Source organism: Tamandua tetradactyla, chromosome 6 (genome assembly GCF_023851605.1).
Source record: "Tamandua tetradactyla isolate mTamTet1 chromosome 6, mTamTet1.pri, whole genome shotgun sequence".
Classification (NCBI taxonomy): domain Eukaryota; kingdom Metazoa; phylum Chordata; class Mammalia; order Pilosa; family Myrmecophagidae; genus Tamandua; species Tamandua tetradactyla.
The window spans coordinates 164,340,843-164,360,170 of NC_135332.1; the positions used below are offsets into that span (position 1 = coordinate 164,340,843).

At 39.9% G+C, this 19,328-nt stretch overlaps 1 protein-coding gene across 1 annotated transcript in view; it reads left to right on the forward strand.

Moving 5' to 3' along the window:
• Positions 1-19,328, forward strand: part of DEPTOR (DEP domain containing MTOR interacting protein) — a 168,101-nt gene that overhangs the window by 35,328 nt on the left and 113,445 nt on the right. Inside the window, exon 2 of the mRNA XM_077167555.1 lies at positions 18,235-18,413. Coding sequence (XP_077023670.1) covers positions 18,235-18,413 — 179 coding nt within the window. The remainder of the gene's footprint in view (positions 1-18,234; positions 18,414-19,328) is intronic.

Consider the following 19,328-nt stretch of genomic DNA (forward strand, 5'->3'; position numbering starts at 1 on the left):
GTTTCATAGGGGCGAACCCCAAGATCAAGGGCTCACACTGCTTGTGAGAATATCAGGAATTCCCCAGAGGGGGAGTTGAATATTTCCTCCTTTCTCCCCAGCCCCACAAGGGGACATTGCAAATATTTTTTTTATTCACTATCCAGATTACTCTGGGATATACAGGGCATCACACTAACCTGTACAAACCAATAAGATCTCATGCTGTATTCAAGATTCCATGTACTTGTGGTTTTCAACTAAACTACAATACAAGATAAATTAGGTAATGCGCTACCCAAACTATGAACTAAATTGACCATACAAGTTAAATTAGGTAATGCGTTACCCAAACATCTCTCCCTTTGGTCTTGTACAAAGGTTCAAGTTTGAAAATATGGACAATACCATCCTTTACTCTGTATTTTGATTAACCTTAGTCCTATCCAGATCAGCTTCATTCATATCTCTAGTCAAGAACGTGTCTTTTTAAAAAGCCTACTATGCCTTCCTATTGGATTGGAAAGTCTTCCTCTGGGCAAGGACGGGCAGGCATTCTGCAGGAAGGTAGGAAGATACATTTAGGGAAGGAGGGCCCCTAAAAATCACACCATGAATGAGGCTGGCCCCAGTTTTTTTTTTTTTTTTTGACTTTTGATCATTCCGTTCTACATATATAATCAGTAATTCACAATATCACCACATAGTTGCATATTCATCATCATGATCATTTCTTGGAACATTCACATGTATTCAGAAAAAGAAATAAAAAGAAAACAGAAAAAAATTCATACATAGCATACCCCCACCCCTCCCCCTTACTGATCACCAGCATTTCACTCTAAATTTATTTTGACATTTGTTCCCCCTATTATTCATCTTTATTCCATATGTTTTACTCATCTGTTGATAGGGTAGATAAAAGGAACATCAGACACAAAGTTTTCACAATCACACAGTCACATTGAAAGCTATATCATTATACAATCATCTTCAAGAAACATGGCTACTGGAGCACAGCTCCACATTTTCAGGCAGTTCCCTCCAGCCTCTCCATTACATCTTGACTAACAAGGCGATATCTACTTAATGTGTAAGAATAACCTCCAGGATAACCTCTCGACTCTGTTTGGGATCTCTCAGCCATTGACACTTTATTTTGTCTCATTTCACGCTTCCCCCTTTTGGTTGAGAAGGTTTTCTCAATCCCTTGATGCTGAGTCTCAGCTCATTCTGGGGGTTTTTTCAATGCCTTTATGCTGAGTCTCAGCTCATTTCAAGATTTCTGTCCCACGTTACCAGGAGTCATGTACCACATAGACAGGGGGAGGGCGGTAAGTTTGCTTGTTGTGTTGGCTGGAGAGAGAGGCCACACCTGAGCAACAAAAGAGGTTCTCTTGGGGGTGGCTCTTAGGCCTAATTTTAAGTAGGCTTGACCTATCGTTTGTGGGGTTAAGTTTCATATGAACAAATTCCAAGATTGGGGGCTCAGCCTATAGCTTTGATTGTCCACACTGCTTGTGAGAATATCAAATATTCAACTTGGGGAAGTTGAATTTTCTCCCTTTCTCATCATTCCCCGAAGGGGACTTTCCAAGTACTTTTTTATTCACTGTTCAGATCACTCTGGAATTTATTGGGGCATCACTCTGGACAAACCAACAAAATCTCATGCCCTACTCAAGATTCCATGTACTTATGGTGTTCAATTAAGCTGTCTACATAAATTATATTAGGAAATGCACTAGTCAAAATATGAATTTTGTACCAAATAAACATTTTTTGCTTTAGTCTCACACATAAGGTAAAATTTTAAAATATTAAATACCGTCTATTTTCAGCAGCCTGTAGTAATGGCAGTCCTTTGTTCTTACTCATGCAAAAACATTTTTAAAATTTGTACATTTAGTTACTATCATTATACACTCTAGGCATTTCTAGATTATACCATCTCAGTCTTTATCATCTTTCTTTCTGATCTCATTTGTGCCCCCAGCCCTCCTCCTTCTATCATTCTCACATTCAGCTTCATTCAGTGTTTCAACATAATTGTATTACAGTTAGGTAGTATTGTGCTGTCCATTTCTGAGTTTTTACATTCAGTCCTATTGCACAATCTGTATCCCTTCAGCTCCAATTACCCAATATCTTACCCTATTTCTACCTCCTGATGGTCTCTGTTACCAATGAAATTCTCCAGGCTTATTCACTAATGTCAGTTCATATCAGTGAGACCATACAGTATTTGTCCTTTTGTTTCTGGCTAATCTCATTCAGCATAATGTCCTTAAGGTCCATCCGTGTTGTTACATACTTCATAACTTTATTCTGTATTACAGCTGCATAATATTCCATCATATGTATATACCACAGTTTGTTTAGCCACTCATCTGTTGATGGACATTTTGGCTGTTTCCATCTTTTCACAATTGTAAATAATGCTGCTATAAACATTGGTGTGCAAATGTCCATTTGTGTCCTTGCCCTCATGTCCTCTGAGTAGATACCTAGCAATGGTATTGCTGGGTCATATGGAAATTCTATATTTACCTTTTTGAGGAACTGCCAAACTGCCTTCCACAGCGGTTGTACCACTTGACATTCCCACCAACAGTGGATAAGTGTGCCTCTTTCTCCACATCCTCTCCTGCATTTGTCATTTTCTGTTTTATTGATAATGGCCATTCTGGTGGGTGTGAGATGATATCTCATTGTGGTTTTGATTTGCATTTCTCTAATAGCCAGGAAAGTTGAGCATCTCTTCATATGCCTTTTGGCCAATTGTATTTCCTCTTCTGAGAAGTGTCTGTTCAAGTCTTTTGCCCATTTTGTAATTGGGTTGTCTGTCTTTTTGTTGTTGAGTTGAACAATCTATTTATAAACTCTGGATACTAGACCTTTATCTGATATATCGTTTCCAAATATTGTTTCCCATTTTGTAGGCTTTTTACTTTCTTGACGAAGTTCTTTGATGTGCAAAAGAGTTTAATTTTGAGGAGTTTCCATTTCTTTCTTTCTTTCTTCAGTGCTCTTGCTTTGGGTATAAGGTCTAGGAAATCACCTCCTAGTATAAGATTTGTAAGCTATTTCCCTACATTTTCTTCTAGCAGTTTTATGGTCTTAGATCTAATGTTTAGGTCTTTGATCCATTTTGAGTTAATTTTTGTATAGGGGTGTGAGATATGGGTCCTGTTTCATTCTTTTGCAGATGGTTATCCAGTTCTCTAGCCACCATTTATTGAAGAGACTGTTCTGTCCCAGGTGAGTTGACTTGGCTGCCTTATCAAAGATCGATTGTCCATAGATGAGAGGGTCTATATCTGAAGACTCTATTCTATTCCATTGGTCAGTATATCTATCTTTATGCCAGTACCATGCTGTTTTTGACCACTGTAGCTTCATAATATGCCTTAAAGTCAGGTAGAGTGAGACCTCTGACTTCATTTTTTTCTCAGGATACTTTTTAGCTATTTGGGACACCCTGCCCTTCCGGTTAAATTTGGTTATGTTTTTCTATTTCTGAAAAGTAAGTTGTTGGGATTTTAATTGGTATTGCATTGAATCTGTAAATCAATTTAGGTAGAATTGACATCTTAACTATATCTAGTCTTCCAATTCATGAACACAGTATGCCCTTCCGTCTATTTAGGTCTTCTCTGATTTCTTTTAACAATTTCTTGTAGTTTACTTTGCATAGATCTTTTGTCTCTTTAGTTAAATTTATTCTTAAATATTTTATTCTTTTGGTTGCAATTGTAAATGGAATTCTTTTCTTGATTTCTCCTTCAGATTACTAGTGTATAGTAACACTACAGATTTTTGAGTGTTATAACCTGCCACTTTGTGTACTCATTTATTAGCTCTAGTAGTTTTGCTGTGGATTTTTTGGGGTTTTCAACATATAGTATCATATCATCTGCAAACAGTGAGAGTTTTACTTCTTCCTTTCTAGTTTTGATGCCTTGTATTTCTTTTTCTTCTCTAATTGCCCTGGCTAGAACTTCCAACACAATGTTGAATAACAGTGGTGATAGTGGACATCCTTGTCTTGTTCCTGATCTTAGGGGGAATGTTTTCAGTTTTACCCCATTGAGGATGATGTTAGCTGTGGGTTTTTCATATATTCCCTCCATCATGTTGACGAAGTTCCATTCTATTCCTATCCTTTGAAGTGTTTTCAACAGGAAAGGATGTTGAATTTTGTCAAATGCCTTTTCTGCATCAATTGAGATGTGGTTTTTCTGCTTTGATTTGTTGATATGGTGTATTATATTAATTGAATCTCTTATGTTGGACCGTCCTTGCATACCTGGAATGAATCCTGCTTGGTCATGATGTATAATTCTTTTAATGTGTTGCTAGATTCAATTTGCTAGAATTTTGTTGAGGATTTTTGCATCTATATTCATTAGAGAGATTGGTCTGTAGTTTTCTTTTTTTGTAATATCTTTGCCTGGCTTTGGTATGAGGGTGATGTTGGCTTTGTAGAATGAGTTAGGTAGCTTTCCCTCCTCTTCAGTTTTTTTGAAGACTTTGAGCAGGATTGATACTAATTCTTTCTGGAATGTTTGGTAGAATTCACCTGTGAAGCCATCTGGTCCTGGACTTTTCTTTTTGAGGAGCTTCTTAATGACTGATTTAATTTCTTTACTTGTGATTGGTTTGTTGAGGTCGTCTGTTTTTTCTCGAGTCAAAGTTGGTTGTTCATGCCTTTCTAGAAAGTTGTGCATTTCATTTACATTGTCGTATTTATTAGCATAAAGTTGTTCATAGTATCCTGTCATTGCTTCCTTTATTTCTGTGGAGTCAGTGGTTATGTCTCCTCTTCCATTTCTGATCTTGCAATCTCTCTCTTCTTCTTTTTGTCAATCTTGCTAAGGGTCCATCAATCTTACTGATTTTCGCATATAACCAGCTTCTGGTTTTGTTGATTTTTGCAATTGTTTTCATATTCTCAATTTCATTTATTTCTGCTCTAATCTTCATTATTTCTTTCCTTTTGTTGCTTTAGGGTTAGTTTGCTGTTCTTTCTCTACTTCTTCCAAGTGGACAGTTAATTCCTCAATTTTTGCCCTTTCTTCTTTTTTGATATAGGCATTTAGGGCAATAAATTTCCCACTTAGCACTGCCTTTGCTGCATCCCATAAGTTTTGATGTGTTGTGTTTTCATTTTCATTTGCCTCAAGATATTTATTGATTTATCTTGTAATTTCTTCCTTGACCCACTGGCTATTTCAGAGTGTGTTGTTGAGCTTCCACATATTTGTGAATTTTCTGGCAGTCTGCCTATTATTGATTTCCAACCTCATTCCTTTATGATCTGAGAAAGTGTTTTGTATAATTTCAGTCTTTTTAAATTTATTGAGACTTGCTTTGTGACCCAGCATATGGTCTATCCTTGACAATGATCCATGAGCACTTGAGAAAAAGATGTATCCTGCTGTTGTGGGGTGTAATGTTCTATAAATGTCTAAGTCTAGCTCATTTATTGTATTATTCAAATTCTCTGTTTCTTTATTGTTCCTCTGTCTAGATGTTCTGTCCATTGATGAGAGTGTGGAATTGAAGTCTCCAACTATTATGGTAGATTTGTCTATTTCTCTTTTCAGTGTTTGCCTCAGGTATTTTGGAGCATTCTGGCTCGGTACATAAATATTTATGATTGCTATGTCTTCTTGTTGAATTGTTCCTTTTATTAATACATAGTGTCCTTCTTTGTCTCTTTTAGCTGCTTTACATTTGAAGTCTAATTTGTTGGATATTGCTATAGCTACTCCTGCTCTTTTCTGATTGTTATTTGCATGAAATATCTTTTCCCAACCTTTCACTTTCAACCTATGTTTATCCTTGGGTCTAAGATGTATTTCCTGTAGATAGCATATAGATGGGTCCTGTTTTTTTAATCCATTCTGCCAGTCTTTGTCTTTCGATTGGGGAGTTTAATTGATTAACATTTAGTGTTATTACTGTATGGGTAGTACTTTCTTCTAACATTTTGCCTTTTGGGTTTTATATGTCATATCTAATTTTTCTTCTTTTTACTGTTACTGATAGTCTTCCTTTCTACAGTCTTCTCCACACCTCTCTCTTCTGTCTTTTTGTATCTGCCTCTAGTGCTCCCTTTAGTATTTCTTGCAGAGCCGGTCTCTTGATCACAAATTCTCTCAATGATTTTTTGTCTGAAAATGTTTTAATTTCTCCTTCATGTTTGAAGGACAATTTTGCTGGATATAAAATTCTTGGTTGGCAGTTTTTCTCTTTTAGTAATTTAAATATATCATCCCACTGTCTTCTCACCTCCATGGTTTCTGCTGAGAAATCTACACATAGTCTTATTGGGCTTCCCTTGTATGTGATGGATTGCTTTTCTCTGGCTGCTTTCAAGATTCTCTCTTTCTCTTTGATCTCTGACATTCTGATTAGTAAATGTTTTGGAGTACATCTATTTGGATCTATTCTCTTTGGGGTACACTGCACTTCTTGGATCTGTAATTTTAAGTCTTTCGTAAGACTTGGGGAAATTTTCAGTGATAGTTTCCTCCATTCGTTTTTCTCCTCCTTTTCCCTTCTCTTCTCCTTGTGGGACACCCACAACACGTATATTCATGCGCTTCATATTGTCATTGAATTCCCTGTGTCTCTGCTCGTATTTTTCCATTTTTTCCTATATTTTCTTTTGCCTGTCGAATTTCAGATGTTCCATCTTCCCATTCACTAATCTTATCTTCTGCTCCTCAGAATCTAACATTGTAGGTTTCATTGTTTTTTTCATCTCTTCTACCATGCCTTTCATTCCCCTAAGTTCTGTGATTTGTTTTCTCAGACTTTCTATTTCTTCTTTTTGTTCATTCCTTGCCTTCTTTATATCCTCCCTCAACTCATTGATTTGATTTTTGATGTGATTTTCCATGTCTGTTCATACATTCTGAATTAATTGTTTCTACTCCTGTATCTCATTTGAATTGTTGGTTTGTTTCTTTGAGTGGGCCATATCTTCAGTTTTCCTAGTGTGATTTGTTATTTTTTGCTGGCGTCTAGGCATTTAATTACCTTAATTAGTTTATTCTGGAGATTGTTTCCACTTATTTCACCTAGGGTTTTCTGGCTGGATGAATTTGTTGTCTGTCTGCTCTTTGACATTCAGTTCAGCTTTTTCTGGACCAGTAGCTTAGGTTTTGTTTAACAGAGGAGAATTTTTCAGCTCTTGTTTTCTTGTTTCTTGCCCTGCCTATATGATGCCTTTGTCCCCCCATCCTTAAGATGGTCTATTTAAGTATTATAGACCCCAGCCGGATTTTCCCAGACCAACTGACCTCCTGTCAGGAGGGAAGAATCACCTGCATCGGTGTTCCTTGAGGGTGAGACCTAGCAGGTTGAAAGACTTTCCTGTGAAGTCCCTGGACTCTGTTTTTCTTATCCTGCCCAGTATGTGGTGCTTGTCTGCCTGCAGGTCCCACCAGCATAAGATGATGTGGTACCTTTAACTTTGGCAGACTCTCCCTGCTGGGGGCATGGTGGAGACAGAGGAGAGGTTGTAGGCTGGTTTTAATGGCTTCAAATTACCAAGCCCTGGGGTCTGAATTCCTTGACCAAGGAATTCACCTGAGTTGGGCCTCACCTCTCCTCTGGGGAAGGCACCAGCTCCAGAGAAGCTCTCAAAGAAGCTTGTTTCTGTCTATGCCTGGGGAAGTTGCAGCCTGAGAAGCCCTGCCGCTGTATCCAAGGGCAGCCAAGCCTCCGTAGAAACACAGCCACAAAAAACTCTGTTTCTTTTTTTTTCCTTTTTCTGTCAGCCCTTCCCTCTTAGCGCTGGGGCAAAAATCAGTGACCTCCGCTTTGACCAGGTTCGCCTGAGCTGGGTGGCCCCCAGTTTTTTATGGCTGTTTTGCTGGGGGTGGGTCTTAGACCGATGCTTCTGCTTCCCCAGGGATGATGCTCCATTGTCCGGAGTGTGTAGGGTGCGGGCAGACTATGTCCTGCCTTGACCTCACCCTGCCACCAGGTGTACTTGATCAGACTCAAGGCCCACTCTCTCCCTCTCTCTGCCCCCACCCCACATCCTTTTTTTTTTTTTCCTTTTTATTTCTTAACACAATGTTGGTTCTGTTTCACTCTAACCCCATGTTGCACAAAATATGGTTCCTAAAGGCAGCACCGGCACCTGGGGACTTGTTAGACAGGCAAATTCTTGGGCCTGCTCCAGATCTACTGAGTTCGAGCCTCTGGAAGTAGGGCCCAGCCATCTTCGCTTTAACAAGCCGTCCAGATGACCCAGACGCAGGCCAGATATCTTTTGAGAACCTTTGCTCTCATGTTCTCTAACTTTTATCTCTGCCTCAGTGGAGAGCTCACATGACATATTTTTCATATTCCTTTGGGGGCATATTTTAGTTATTATTTAATGTTTTTTTGTACATAATATTTCTGTATACTATATATATATATTTGTCTTAAATTTGGCCCTGAAACTGCCCTCAGTGTTTCTTCTCAGGGAAGAAGTTTCCAACCCTAAATGTTTGGTCGGCATGCAGTGCATTTCTCAAGAGTGAGGAGTCTGGATATTACCAGAAATGACTTGCAAAGTTGTTGCAAGCAGAGTCCAGGCTAGCTCTCTCAGTACTGGGACAGTCTGAGTTTAAGGGCTAGATTAGCAGCTTCTGTTCCCAGGCTATCCCACGGTACAGTTCAACAGAGGGTGTGGGAAGAGTCAGGAGTCCAAGTTAAGCCACTTAACTTGTCTGAGTCTCAGTTTTCCTGTCTGTAAAACAGTGACAGTAAGGAGGACTTGAACCAGGTAACCCCAAAGGTTTTTTCCGGTTAAAACAATTCTGTGATTTTAGTTATCAGTTAGTTTAACACCGCAGTAGGGGTGAAGTTGGTTCCAGCAAACCTCACAGGAAACATGGTCTCTTTGTGTTTTCCGGGAGTGACAGAGTGCTTTCTCTCACTTTGGCGTCTCTCTGCTATACCCTGCCACTCCCTCCATCTGCAAGGCTCCCTTTCTAATCCATTCAGAGAAGAGAACAGCCAAGTCTCTCCAGTAGCTGCCAGTCTACCCCCATTGTTCCTGATTCACCTATTAAGCACACATTAGGCAAATCTAGGGCAAAATCCCACATCCACACTGGGAAGCAATGGTCAGGAGCTAAGAACTGCATTTGTCTCATAAAAGTAACCACAATGAGTTTATTATTATATAATAGTAACAGTAACAGTTGACCTTCATCAAGAGCTTATTATGTACTAAGTACTTTATATAGGGTTTCTCATGTACTCCTCATAATAACGCTAATGAAACATTCTTTATTATTCCCATTTTACAGATGGAAAAATAGAGGCTCTGAGAAGTTGAGTGCTTTGTCCAAAGTAAGCCAGCAGAAATAATGCTGGATAGCAGTCATAGCTCCTTCCTCTGCTCTGTTGAAGAAATGATGAATGAGTGAATGAGGAAGTTGCATTGCTAATTAAGGCAGCTGAGCCCCTGGAACACTTTCTTAGCCCTAATTGGAAGCTATGACTTTTTTTCTTCCCCTTTCTGCTGTCACCTGAATTGGTCCCTACCAGATCTTGGGGAACAGGGATGAAAGAAGGGACACAATGTGTACCCCAGTTGGGAGCCACTGTTCAAAGTGAAGCGCAAGCCCCTGTGTTTGTGGAAGGAAGGAGTGAGGACAGAACATACTCTCATGACACAGGTGCACAGCAGGGATGGGGACCAAATCAGAAGCAGCTGCCAGGCAGGGAGGGGACCGCCCCCCACTTCAGCAAGACCATAAGGACCAGTTGATACAGTTCTGGCACTGTGAGTGGCTCTGGACCCTCGGAAAGCTCCTTGAACTAGACTGGGCTTGTTTCTTCACTTATAAAATATCATTTAGAGGCCTGGCTCTCCTGGCGTGGTGTGTAAACTAATGATGACCTGCTTGAAAAAAAAATCTTGGTGCTTCCTGGAAAGGCACTTGGCAAGCAGGAGAGCACGGTTCTGATTCATCAGAGGAAGAGATCAGAGCTGAAAGCGTTGATGATGCCTTTGTCCTCTGTTCCTACAAAAAAGGAGAACCCTTATAAGGAGCCCACGTGGAGGGAGAATTAGGTGAACGTCTCAGGGCTGATAAAGAGGGCAATCTTGACCCTGTATTTACCTCTTCCCTTATGGCCTTATGAGCTTTTACAAACACATCGTTAAAGTGCTTGTTTCATGCCCCACGTGAACTGCTGCTGGCTCTCAGGGTGGCATGTCCTCTCACCAGGCCCAGGGTGTGATCTCAATCACACAACATTGGTTCAGTGCAAATGTAAGGACAACGTGATAATTTCTTTTGTAGGTACTTTTATAGCCCTGTCTGCTTTTGTATTGGATGCAACATCTGTGTGGTGTAAAGGTTGCATAAATTCTGGCACGTTAGTTTAACTGGAGTGTCTTCTTAGCCTGTTGGAACATTAAATAGGCAGAAGACAAGTGCTTCTGCCATTTAACACATGTTTGCATGCAATGTTCTCTAAACGTGGGACTCGGAACCCCTGGATTCAAGTCCTGGCTCTCGTCATTAAAAAACTGACTTGAGCAAGTCACTTTAATTTCTCCAAGCTCTCATCTTCATCTGTCAAGCGGGTATGACAGTGCCTTCCTGATTCACAGGGTTGTGGTTCGGCTCAATTCTGATAGTGTTCGACTCCTTTCAGATGTAAGGCCTGACTGTTATTATTTCTGTTTATACTCCCTCGTCATGATGTCAAAGATAGTGCACGATACGTGGGACTCAAAGTTAAACACATGTCCTTCCTCAGTGTGTTTACTATCTCAGGTCATTGTGATGGCAAGACACACAGCATGCAAGGGACATTGATTTGTGCTGATATGACCTGAGCTCTGGAACTTAGCACTCTGACTTTTTTCTTGATTTACAGAGCCATGGCTACAACCCTCCTGAGAAAGAGTCTTGCTAGTGGAATATTTAACATTTTGATCCTAGTAGGCGGTTGCTGCAGTCTCTGCATATTTGTGTGTGTGTGTTTGTGTAGTCTGAGAGCAGTTCCTTCTGACTCACCAAAATCACACTTGCTCTCTTTCCATTTACCTGTCCTATTACTTTATTTGTCCTGTTGTTCCGAGCAGTTTGGAAGAATTCAAGTATCTTATGGAAACAAAACTGAGATATAGGTACTGTGATCTTATTTTATGTAAAAATACATATATAAGTATACGTGTGTACATATATGGAACACTTTTACAGTCATACAAAGACGGCTATTATTATTAAGTTCCTTTAGAAAGTGGGGATTGAGAAAACTTTCACAAATACCAAAGGTGATAGAATAGTGGAGCACACTCCCATGCCCTGAACTCCTGGCTTAAGCAATGACTGATTCATTGCCAGTTACCCCGCTTTAATAATTGTTAGGTCATCCGAGCCTTGGAAGGAGACTTTTAACTTTCATTTTATAACTTGAATTTTTTTCTACTATGAATTTTTTTTGTAATTTAAAAGTTTAAATATATAAAAAAAAAATCCAAATACTTAAGGGAGCTGCAGAGTTTTGGATTATATTTGTTCCCATCTCTTTTCTCATCCCTTTGGACTCAGGGCCTTTGAAAGTGGGTGTTTAGAGTGGCTTTCTCTAGGTTCTCAGATCCCCAAGGACAGATTGGCTGTTTCAGAACATCTGGAAAGGACAATGGCTCTGCTTTAAAGGACCATTATGTCAGTGCCATTGCCAAAATCACAAGACTCACACTGTCAGCTCCCCCGTTTGGCTTGCTGTGCTTTTTAACTAAAGTGTTTGCTTTGAGATTTATGATGCTGTTTTTAAATGAGAATATGTGGTTTCAGTCACCCCTTTGTTCCAGGGGTCCCACAGCCTGTCATAGTTCTCTGCGAGCTATTTTTTTGAAAAGCAGTTTCTACATTTATCAGATTGACGGTGATTTTCTAGTTATTATTAAAACCCTCTACTAAGTGATGTTTTTTTCTCCTAAGGCTGGAAGAGGAAATTGTCTGATGCAATTTCAACAGCTGGTTAGCTGGACAGGAATAGAACATTACAAAATCACCTTGAATCTAAAGCCTGGGAACCAGCTGTCTGATATGAACCATGGAAGGTGGCTTTGTATTTATATTTCTCAGCCAGAGGGATTGAAGAGCAAGCTAAAATAGAGAGGGCTGCTCTCCCCAGGGGTTCAATACGGATTGATGTGGGTGCTGTTATACTTCTGTTTTCTGTCCCACAGCTCTCACATGCTGGGAGGCATAATATGCACTAATTGATTTGAACATCAGTGTGGCTCTCCGTCCTACTACGAGCTAAGCACTAGAGTGAAGATAATAAATGAGCGACATCCCCCGAGCCTCCCTGAACTCATCCAACTGTACGATAGCGGGACGAATGCTTTACCAGTGTCGCTGAAACATTGTGGGGGAACAGAGGAGAGGAGGCTGTTTTCCTGGCTTTGGACGGCTGGGCAATTTCCCACGGAGGAGGTGACTAAATGGCCCTTGAAGGACAAATAGAACTTTTGAATCACTGAAGGCAGGAGGGGGGAGTGTGCTAAGAAGAAGGGTCTATGCTTGAGCACAAGAACAGAGGGTGTTTGGCATGTTCAAGGGATGGAGAAGATTCCAGTGTGTCCAGGGAGTGGATTGGGAGGTGAGAGAGAGGCCAGGACGCTTGGGAGGAGGCCTGGGGTTAGAGTAGATGGCCTTAGTGCCTAGGAAAGTGAGGCTTTTTTAGTTCAGGGAATCAAGGCTTACTCAGCCCCTGGTGGGTTGCTAGTGTCCTGGTCATCATGAGGATGCACATGGCTTGCGTGAAGAACTGGGAGCCTTTCGGTTTGATTTAGCTGTTTACTGTCACTCCGATGGGGTCAACCCTGCTCCCGAAGTGTCTCTGAACCGCGGACGGGTGTGGACAGGGCCAGTGTAGGTCCGGTGCCCTTCCACTCCTGTGCAAAGAAAATGACTCGGCTTTTCTGAACCGTGTGGGTGGTGGGCAAAGTGCGGAGGGCACTTTCAAATAGAAGAGGATTTTGAGCATGGCAGGCAATGTGACTGACATGTTCAGGTGAAATGCTGTGTTTCAAAGTGTGACTTTTAGCTCCTGGCTGGCTCAGCATTTTGCCGTCTTTCTAGGGAATGCAACTCCATGAGATGCTGTGTTCCAGTAGCCTTGATTCTTGAAGACGGTTGGATAACTATATAAAACTTTCACAGTATGACAGTGTGGTAGTGAAAACCTTGTGTCTGGTGCTACTTTTATCCAGATTATGGACAGATGAGTAAAAGAGTAAGGATAAAAATAAATAAATAATGGGGGGGGATTAAAGGGTAAAAAATCGGTAGATGGAAATACTGCAGGTCAATGAGATGGAGGGATAAGACGTATGAGGTGTGGGAGGTAGGGGTAAGAGGCTGGAAAGAATGTCCTAAAAACGATCATAGAAGCACAAAAGTTTCTACTTTCAGTAAGACTGAAATATTGCATCATCAATCCACTTTCTCAAATTCTGCATACATATTATATTGAAAGTTGTGAGAGCTTGAAAGAGATGGGTTTAATTTAATTAAAGGAAATTTTTTTTTTAAATATGCAATGGTAATTAAAGCTTTGGAAATTTATGACCCTAGAAGTGAAAACAAGAGTAGTTTTTTTTTAAAGTATTTTTATTGAGAAATATTCACACATATACAGTCCATACATGGTATACAATCAGTGGCTCACAGTATCATCACATAGTTGTATATTTATCACCATGATCATTTTTTAGGACATTTGCTTCATTCCAGCCTCTTACCCCTACCTCCCACACCTCATACGTCTTACCCTTCCATCTCATTGACCTGCGGTATTTCCATTTACCGATTTTTTACTCTTTATTCCCCCCCATTATTTGTTTATTTTTATCCTTATTTTTTTACTCATCTGTCCATAATCTGGATAAAAGTAGCATCAGACACAAGGTTTTCACAATCACACTGTCACATTGTGAAAGCTATATAGTTATCCAACCATTTTCAAGAATCAAGGCCACTGGAACACAGCTCTGAGTGTTTTTTTTTAAAAGGACTTAGATAAATTTAATGGCAATGGATGGTTATTAAGTTATGGGATGGAAACCCCTACTATGTCAACGAGAAGCTTCTCTAACTCTTTGAAAGTGATGTTATTTCTATGGGTGCCCTTGTACACTTATTCATTTACCAGATATTTATTAGGTACTCACTATGTCAAGCAAAATACATCGTGACGTGTTTGCAGTGTGAAGGCACGTATCTCTTTAATGAGAAAAGGTGGCAAAGCAGTTATTGGGCATTTTTAACCCCTAGTAGCATGTCTAAAAATAGCAAATTCTAGGTTATATCCTGGATCCAAAGTTCTTTTTCCTTCATCATGTTTCTGCTCAGTATTCTAAATGTGGAAATTACCAGGCCCTGGTGGCACAGAAGCAGTGGTGTCTCGGGCCATGGAAGGTGGAGATCAGAGGGAATCAAGCATGCTCTAGAATTAGCACCAAACTCAGAATTCATGAAACGATGGTAACGGAAAGGTTCTATTCTGCAGGGTTCAAAGATAAACATACCTAAAACATACCTAATAACATTTTTTTTTAAGTTGGAAAGTTTACAGGAGCTGTAGCTCCTCTTTTGCCTCATAACATACTCCTCCTCCACTAAATTATACGGGTGTTCCACACTTCAATTTCTAAATGAATTGGTCTTCACTATTCCTGGATTCCTGACAGACATCATGTTTAAGAATTAATGTTTCACGTTCTGCACTTTGAACATGTTAAACGAATTACACAGTGTCATCGTAACTGAATTAATTTGAAGGACTCGTGATCACTTTAAATGCCTATGTGATCTTGTTTTTATTAGGGTTCATTTTTTTTATTATTAATGATTGCAGCTCCGCATTTCTATCCTTTGTGGTTTTCAAATTGCCTTCCTTGGGGAGTCTTCATGAGAGTAAATACTAGTAAAGCGGTTAAAACGGAGCCGAACCGATAGTAGGGGCTCAGATCCAATTTGTAATATTACCTTGATTCCTATTAATGAGCTTTATTCCACTGGCTTTACTGATTTATAGTCTTTATAATTTACATTTCTTACCTGATCCTGAGCACATGAGTCCTGGTTTGACTCTGAGTACCTGGGTCAAAGTGTTTTCTGGAAGAATCAGATAAAATGATGATTCAGGTACTCTGAAAAAAATTAAACAAACAGCCTTCCTTCAAGGAGGAAGTGTCTTCCACCATCAATGGAGGTCCCTTTCTTATTATGCATAATATATATATATATTTTTTTTCTGCATAATATATTAATCCTAAAATATTAACTTAAGTGTTTAATGAAATATATCCCCATTTAGGTTGCCAGATAAAATTCAAGATGACCAGTTAAGTATGAATTTAAGATAAACAATGATTTGCATCTGTCCCTTGCAATTTTTGGTACATACTTATACTAAAAGATTAGTTGTTTTGCTTATATGAAATTCATATTTAACTTGGTTTTGTTTTTTGTTTTTTTAAGGACTTCTTTGGTATTTCCCTGATATCACTGACATTCTCATCTTTCTTACTAGCAGTTTCACTGCTATGTCCTTTTCTCAGTCTGTCCTATGTATGTCCTGATTCCTAAGTTTTAGATAATAAATGTTACCAGATGGGAGTATTGATAGGAATTCAGAATTATTGATCTTTGTCTCCAATTATTTAGCACTCAGCCAGCAAGGATCAGTAATAAAGCACATGAAAGCCAAAATAGATATTTATTTCTCAATTCGTAGATGTTCATATCAGGCTTTTGCTCAACCTCATCTACCTCTTGATTAGTAGTTTTCTATCAACTAACTTGGCAGATTGTAGCAGAACAGAAGCACGATAAAGTGAGCTACTTGAGTTCAGGCTTGGAAACAAGTGGCATACAACAGCAGGAGAGTAAGGGAAGAGACAGGAGAATGAAAGAAACTGACACAAGATTCTAGGACGTTCTTGGACACTGGGTGCAGGCAGACAGCTCTGGCCTCCCCAGTGGTCTCTGACACCACCGTGGCAACATTCGGACCACCTATCCATGACATCCTTCAGCTGGAGGGTGTTTGGGGACGATTTGGGTTTTCAGTGATAGATACCTAATTAAATCCACTTACGCAGAAGGGAATGTACTGGCTCATGTAACTTAGGTTCAGAGTAAGGGGGCTTCAGAAACTGTTGAATTCAGGTGCTCAAACATTTTTTTTTCTTTATGTTTGAAACATTTGTTTTCTTTATATATACCTGCATGTATATAACTGATCTGCCTTTCTCTGTGTTGGATTTCTTCTTAGGCAAGCTCTTCCCTTTCTGGTAATAAAGACAGGCTGTTGGATGGTAGCCTGAGGCATACTTTTTAAAGTAACTGTCAACCCTCCTATAAAAAGCCCCAGGATTGAGTCTTAATAGCCTTGCTTTGGTGCTTGGGTTACATGGTCACTCATGAACCAAATGCAGAGCCGGGGAGCTAGAATGGTTTGATGGATTGGTCCTGGGTCATGTGCCAAGAGGCAAGACCAGTCACAAATGAATTGCATGGGCGGGCCACGGTGGCTCAGCAGGTAAGAGTGCTTGCCTGCCATGCCTGAGGACCCGGGTTCGTTTCCCGGTGCCTGTCCATGTAAAAAAAAAAAACAAAAAACAAACAAACAACAACAACAAAAAAACAAATGAGTTGCATGGACTGACCATGATACTGAGTCATTTTGCCAAAGAAAAAGTAAAGGTGTTATTAGCAGAGAGATTAGATATTCACCATAATGGGGTCTCGTGGTTCCCTCAGTTCAAATCGTTTCTTGTGCAAATGAAAAGTTGAGACCCAGAATAGTTAAATGGCTTTCAAATGCAATTAGTTATTAAGTAAACACGGGAGAAAATACTTAGTACATGTCTGGGCACATAGTAGGAACTCAATTAAAATGGTTATTTTCTTCCTTGTGCAGTTGCCAGCTGTAACGACTCTCATTTCTCTCCTCCTCTCCATGCCCACTGCTGATTGTCTAGCTGAGCCCTTCATCCACAGGCACATCCTCTGGGCTGCAGCTGTTGGTGGTCTAGAAGGGAAAAGCGTGCAGGCCTCAGAGCTCACAGCTCAGTATGCCCCCCACCCATAATGACCACTCTTGAGAGATCAAACCCCCATTAAATTCCATTCAGTGCACCATTTAAAATACGAAGAACAACCCTTGAAATAGGCAAGTGCGTAACAGATTTCCTTCTTTAGGGAGGGTAAGAAAAGAAGAGAAGGCAAGTAGAAGAAATCTTTTTTTTTAAAAAAAGGCAGGTTTAAGATATTTTTGGGAAAAAGTCACTGAGGGTGCAGGGGAAGGCTCCATGTTAACCACTTTTCTCACCACGAACTGATAAGCCTGTAAATAAGTTATATTTTTCTAACAGCTTTAATCTGTCTCTCCCAGGCTTCCCATTTATCCGTCCCTTGCTGGAGGCAGCATGGTGTGGTAATTGGAAAACCAGACTCTGAGGTGATGCCACCAGAGTTCACATCTCATTTCTATTACTTGTTAGCTATGGTGTCTTAAACAAGTGATTTAATCTTCTCTGAGGCCTCAGTATTCTCTACTGTCAAATAAGGGGGTGGTACTAAGAACTTATGAAGGGGTTGTTTGAGCCATGAATCAGTCAATCTGTGTAAGGTTCTAGTTACTGGAACCTAGCAAGACTCCTGAAAAGATTAGCTGTTGCTCCTTCTACAATGCAAGCCCTACAAAGGCGGGGATCTCTGTTATCTTCTGATAGTGCCTCTGATGCTTAAAATAGTACCTAATGGGCACACAGTAGGCATTCAGTAAATATTTGTTATATGAATATGTAAATATGATGGATCCTGAGCAATCCATGACAACAAGGTGCCTTGATCCAGCAAGTTTCTAGAATTTTTGTTTGTCTGTTGGTGAAGATAGAAAAAGGAAGTGAGTCAGAGTAAGGGGTGGCAGATCCTTTCTCACCCTCTTGGGAGGCAGGAGTGCTCTCAGTTGGTTGTTGCTGCTACTTCCCCCAATTTACGTGTATCATCTCCAGATCTGAGGGTGGAATGATTTTCCGGGGGCTTTGAACCCTCACAGTGTGGAAATCACCAGTTGACAAACGTTTTAATGGTACTCCAATGCCTAGAGAGCTTCCATTTTGTTCCTACTCTCTGGGGTTGGTTTAATAATGTGTCAACATCAAAATTCCTAAAACAGTTGTTAAATTTTTCTCTCCAGGCTCAGGCTGCATGAAGAAAAGGTTATTAAAGATAGGCGACATCATCTCAAAACCTACCCAAACTGCTTTGTCGCAAAAGAACTGATTGACTGGCTGATTGAACACAAAGAGGCTTCCGACAGAGAGACGGCAATCAAACTCATGCAGAAATTAGCAGACCGGGGCATTATTCATCATGGTGAGTTGCAAGGGAATAAAGGACTAAATCTTCTATTTCAGACATGAACCTACCCATTTAAGAAAGAGAACAATTCACTTTGTGTTTCCTGCTGACTTAACCCAAATCACATTCCTTTTCTTCTTCTAAGAGGCATTTGGTCTTATTTTCTTTTCCATATATGTATCTCTGAGTAGTGTGTCATATTGTTTTAAACCATTAGAGAGATGCATACTTATTCAACAAGCTATTTGTGAGTTTCATTCTTGTTGATAATGTGTCTCTAGTTTGTTCATTTTCACTGCTCTGTGAATATGTCTATTATCTGTTCCCCCATTGATGGACATTAAGGTTCTTTCCAAGCTTTTGCAGTTACAATGGTTTAATGGACAGTCATGAACATGTCTCCTCAAAATCTCTCCCCTTTGCGCATGCTGTTTTTCCCTTGGGCTGGAATGCCCTTTCTCCACATTTTTGCTGAACTTTTACTTATCCTTGGGGTTTCCACTTACATACAACTCTTCAGGAAGGGTTTCACTCCTCAAGGCTGGATTCTTTGTGCCACCCCTGCAGTCTCTCCTTTCTCTTCCTTCAGAACCATACTGCACCATTATTGCAACTTGCTTGTTGACATTTCTTTTCACCTCCCTAGAGTATGAGTTCTTTGAAATTGATGCTTGCCCAATATCTTGCTCAAAAAGAGTTTGTATGATGAATGCTGAATTGAAGTTCATGACCCTTTTATAGGTGATGATGGTGATGATAGTTAATACTGAACACTTACTCTGTACCAGGAATTGTGCTAGGTATTAACTCATAAAGTAGATGTATTAACTTGTAGATATTTGTGTGCTTAAAAAATTAGGTAGTGAAAATTTTTCTGAGTTTCAAGGTTGCAAAAACTTCTATCAACTTCTAACGCCAACTGTAAATACT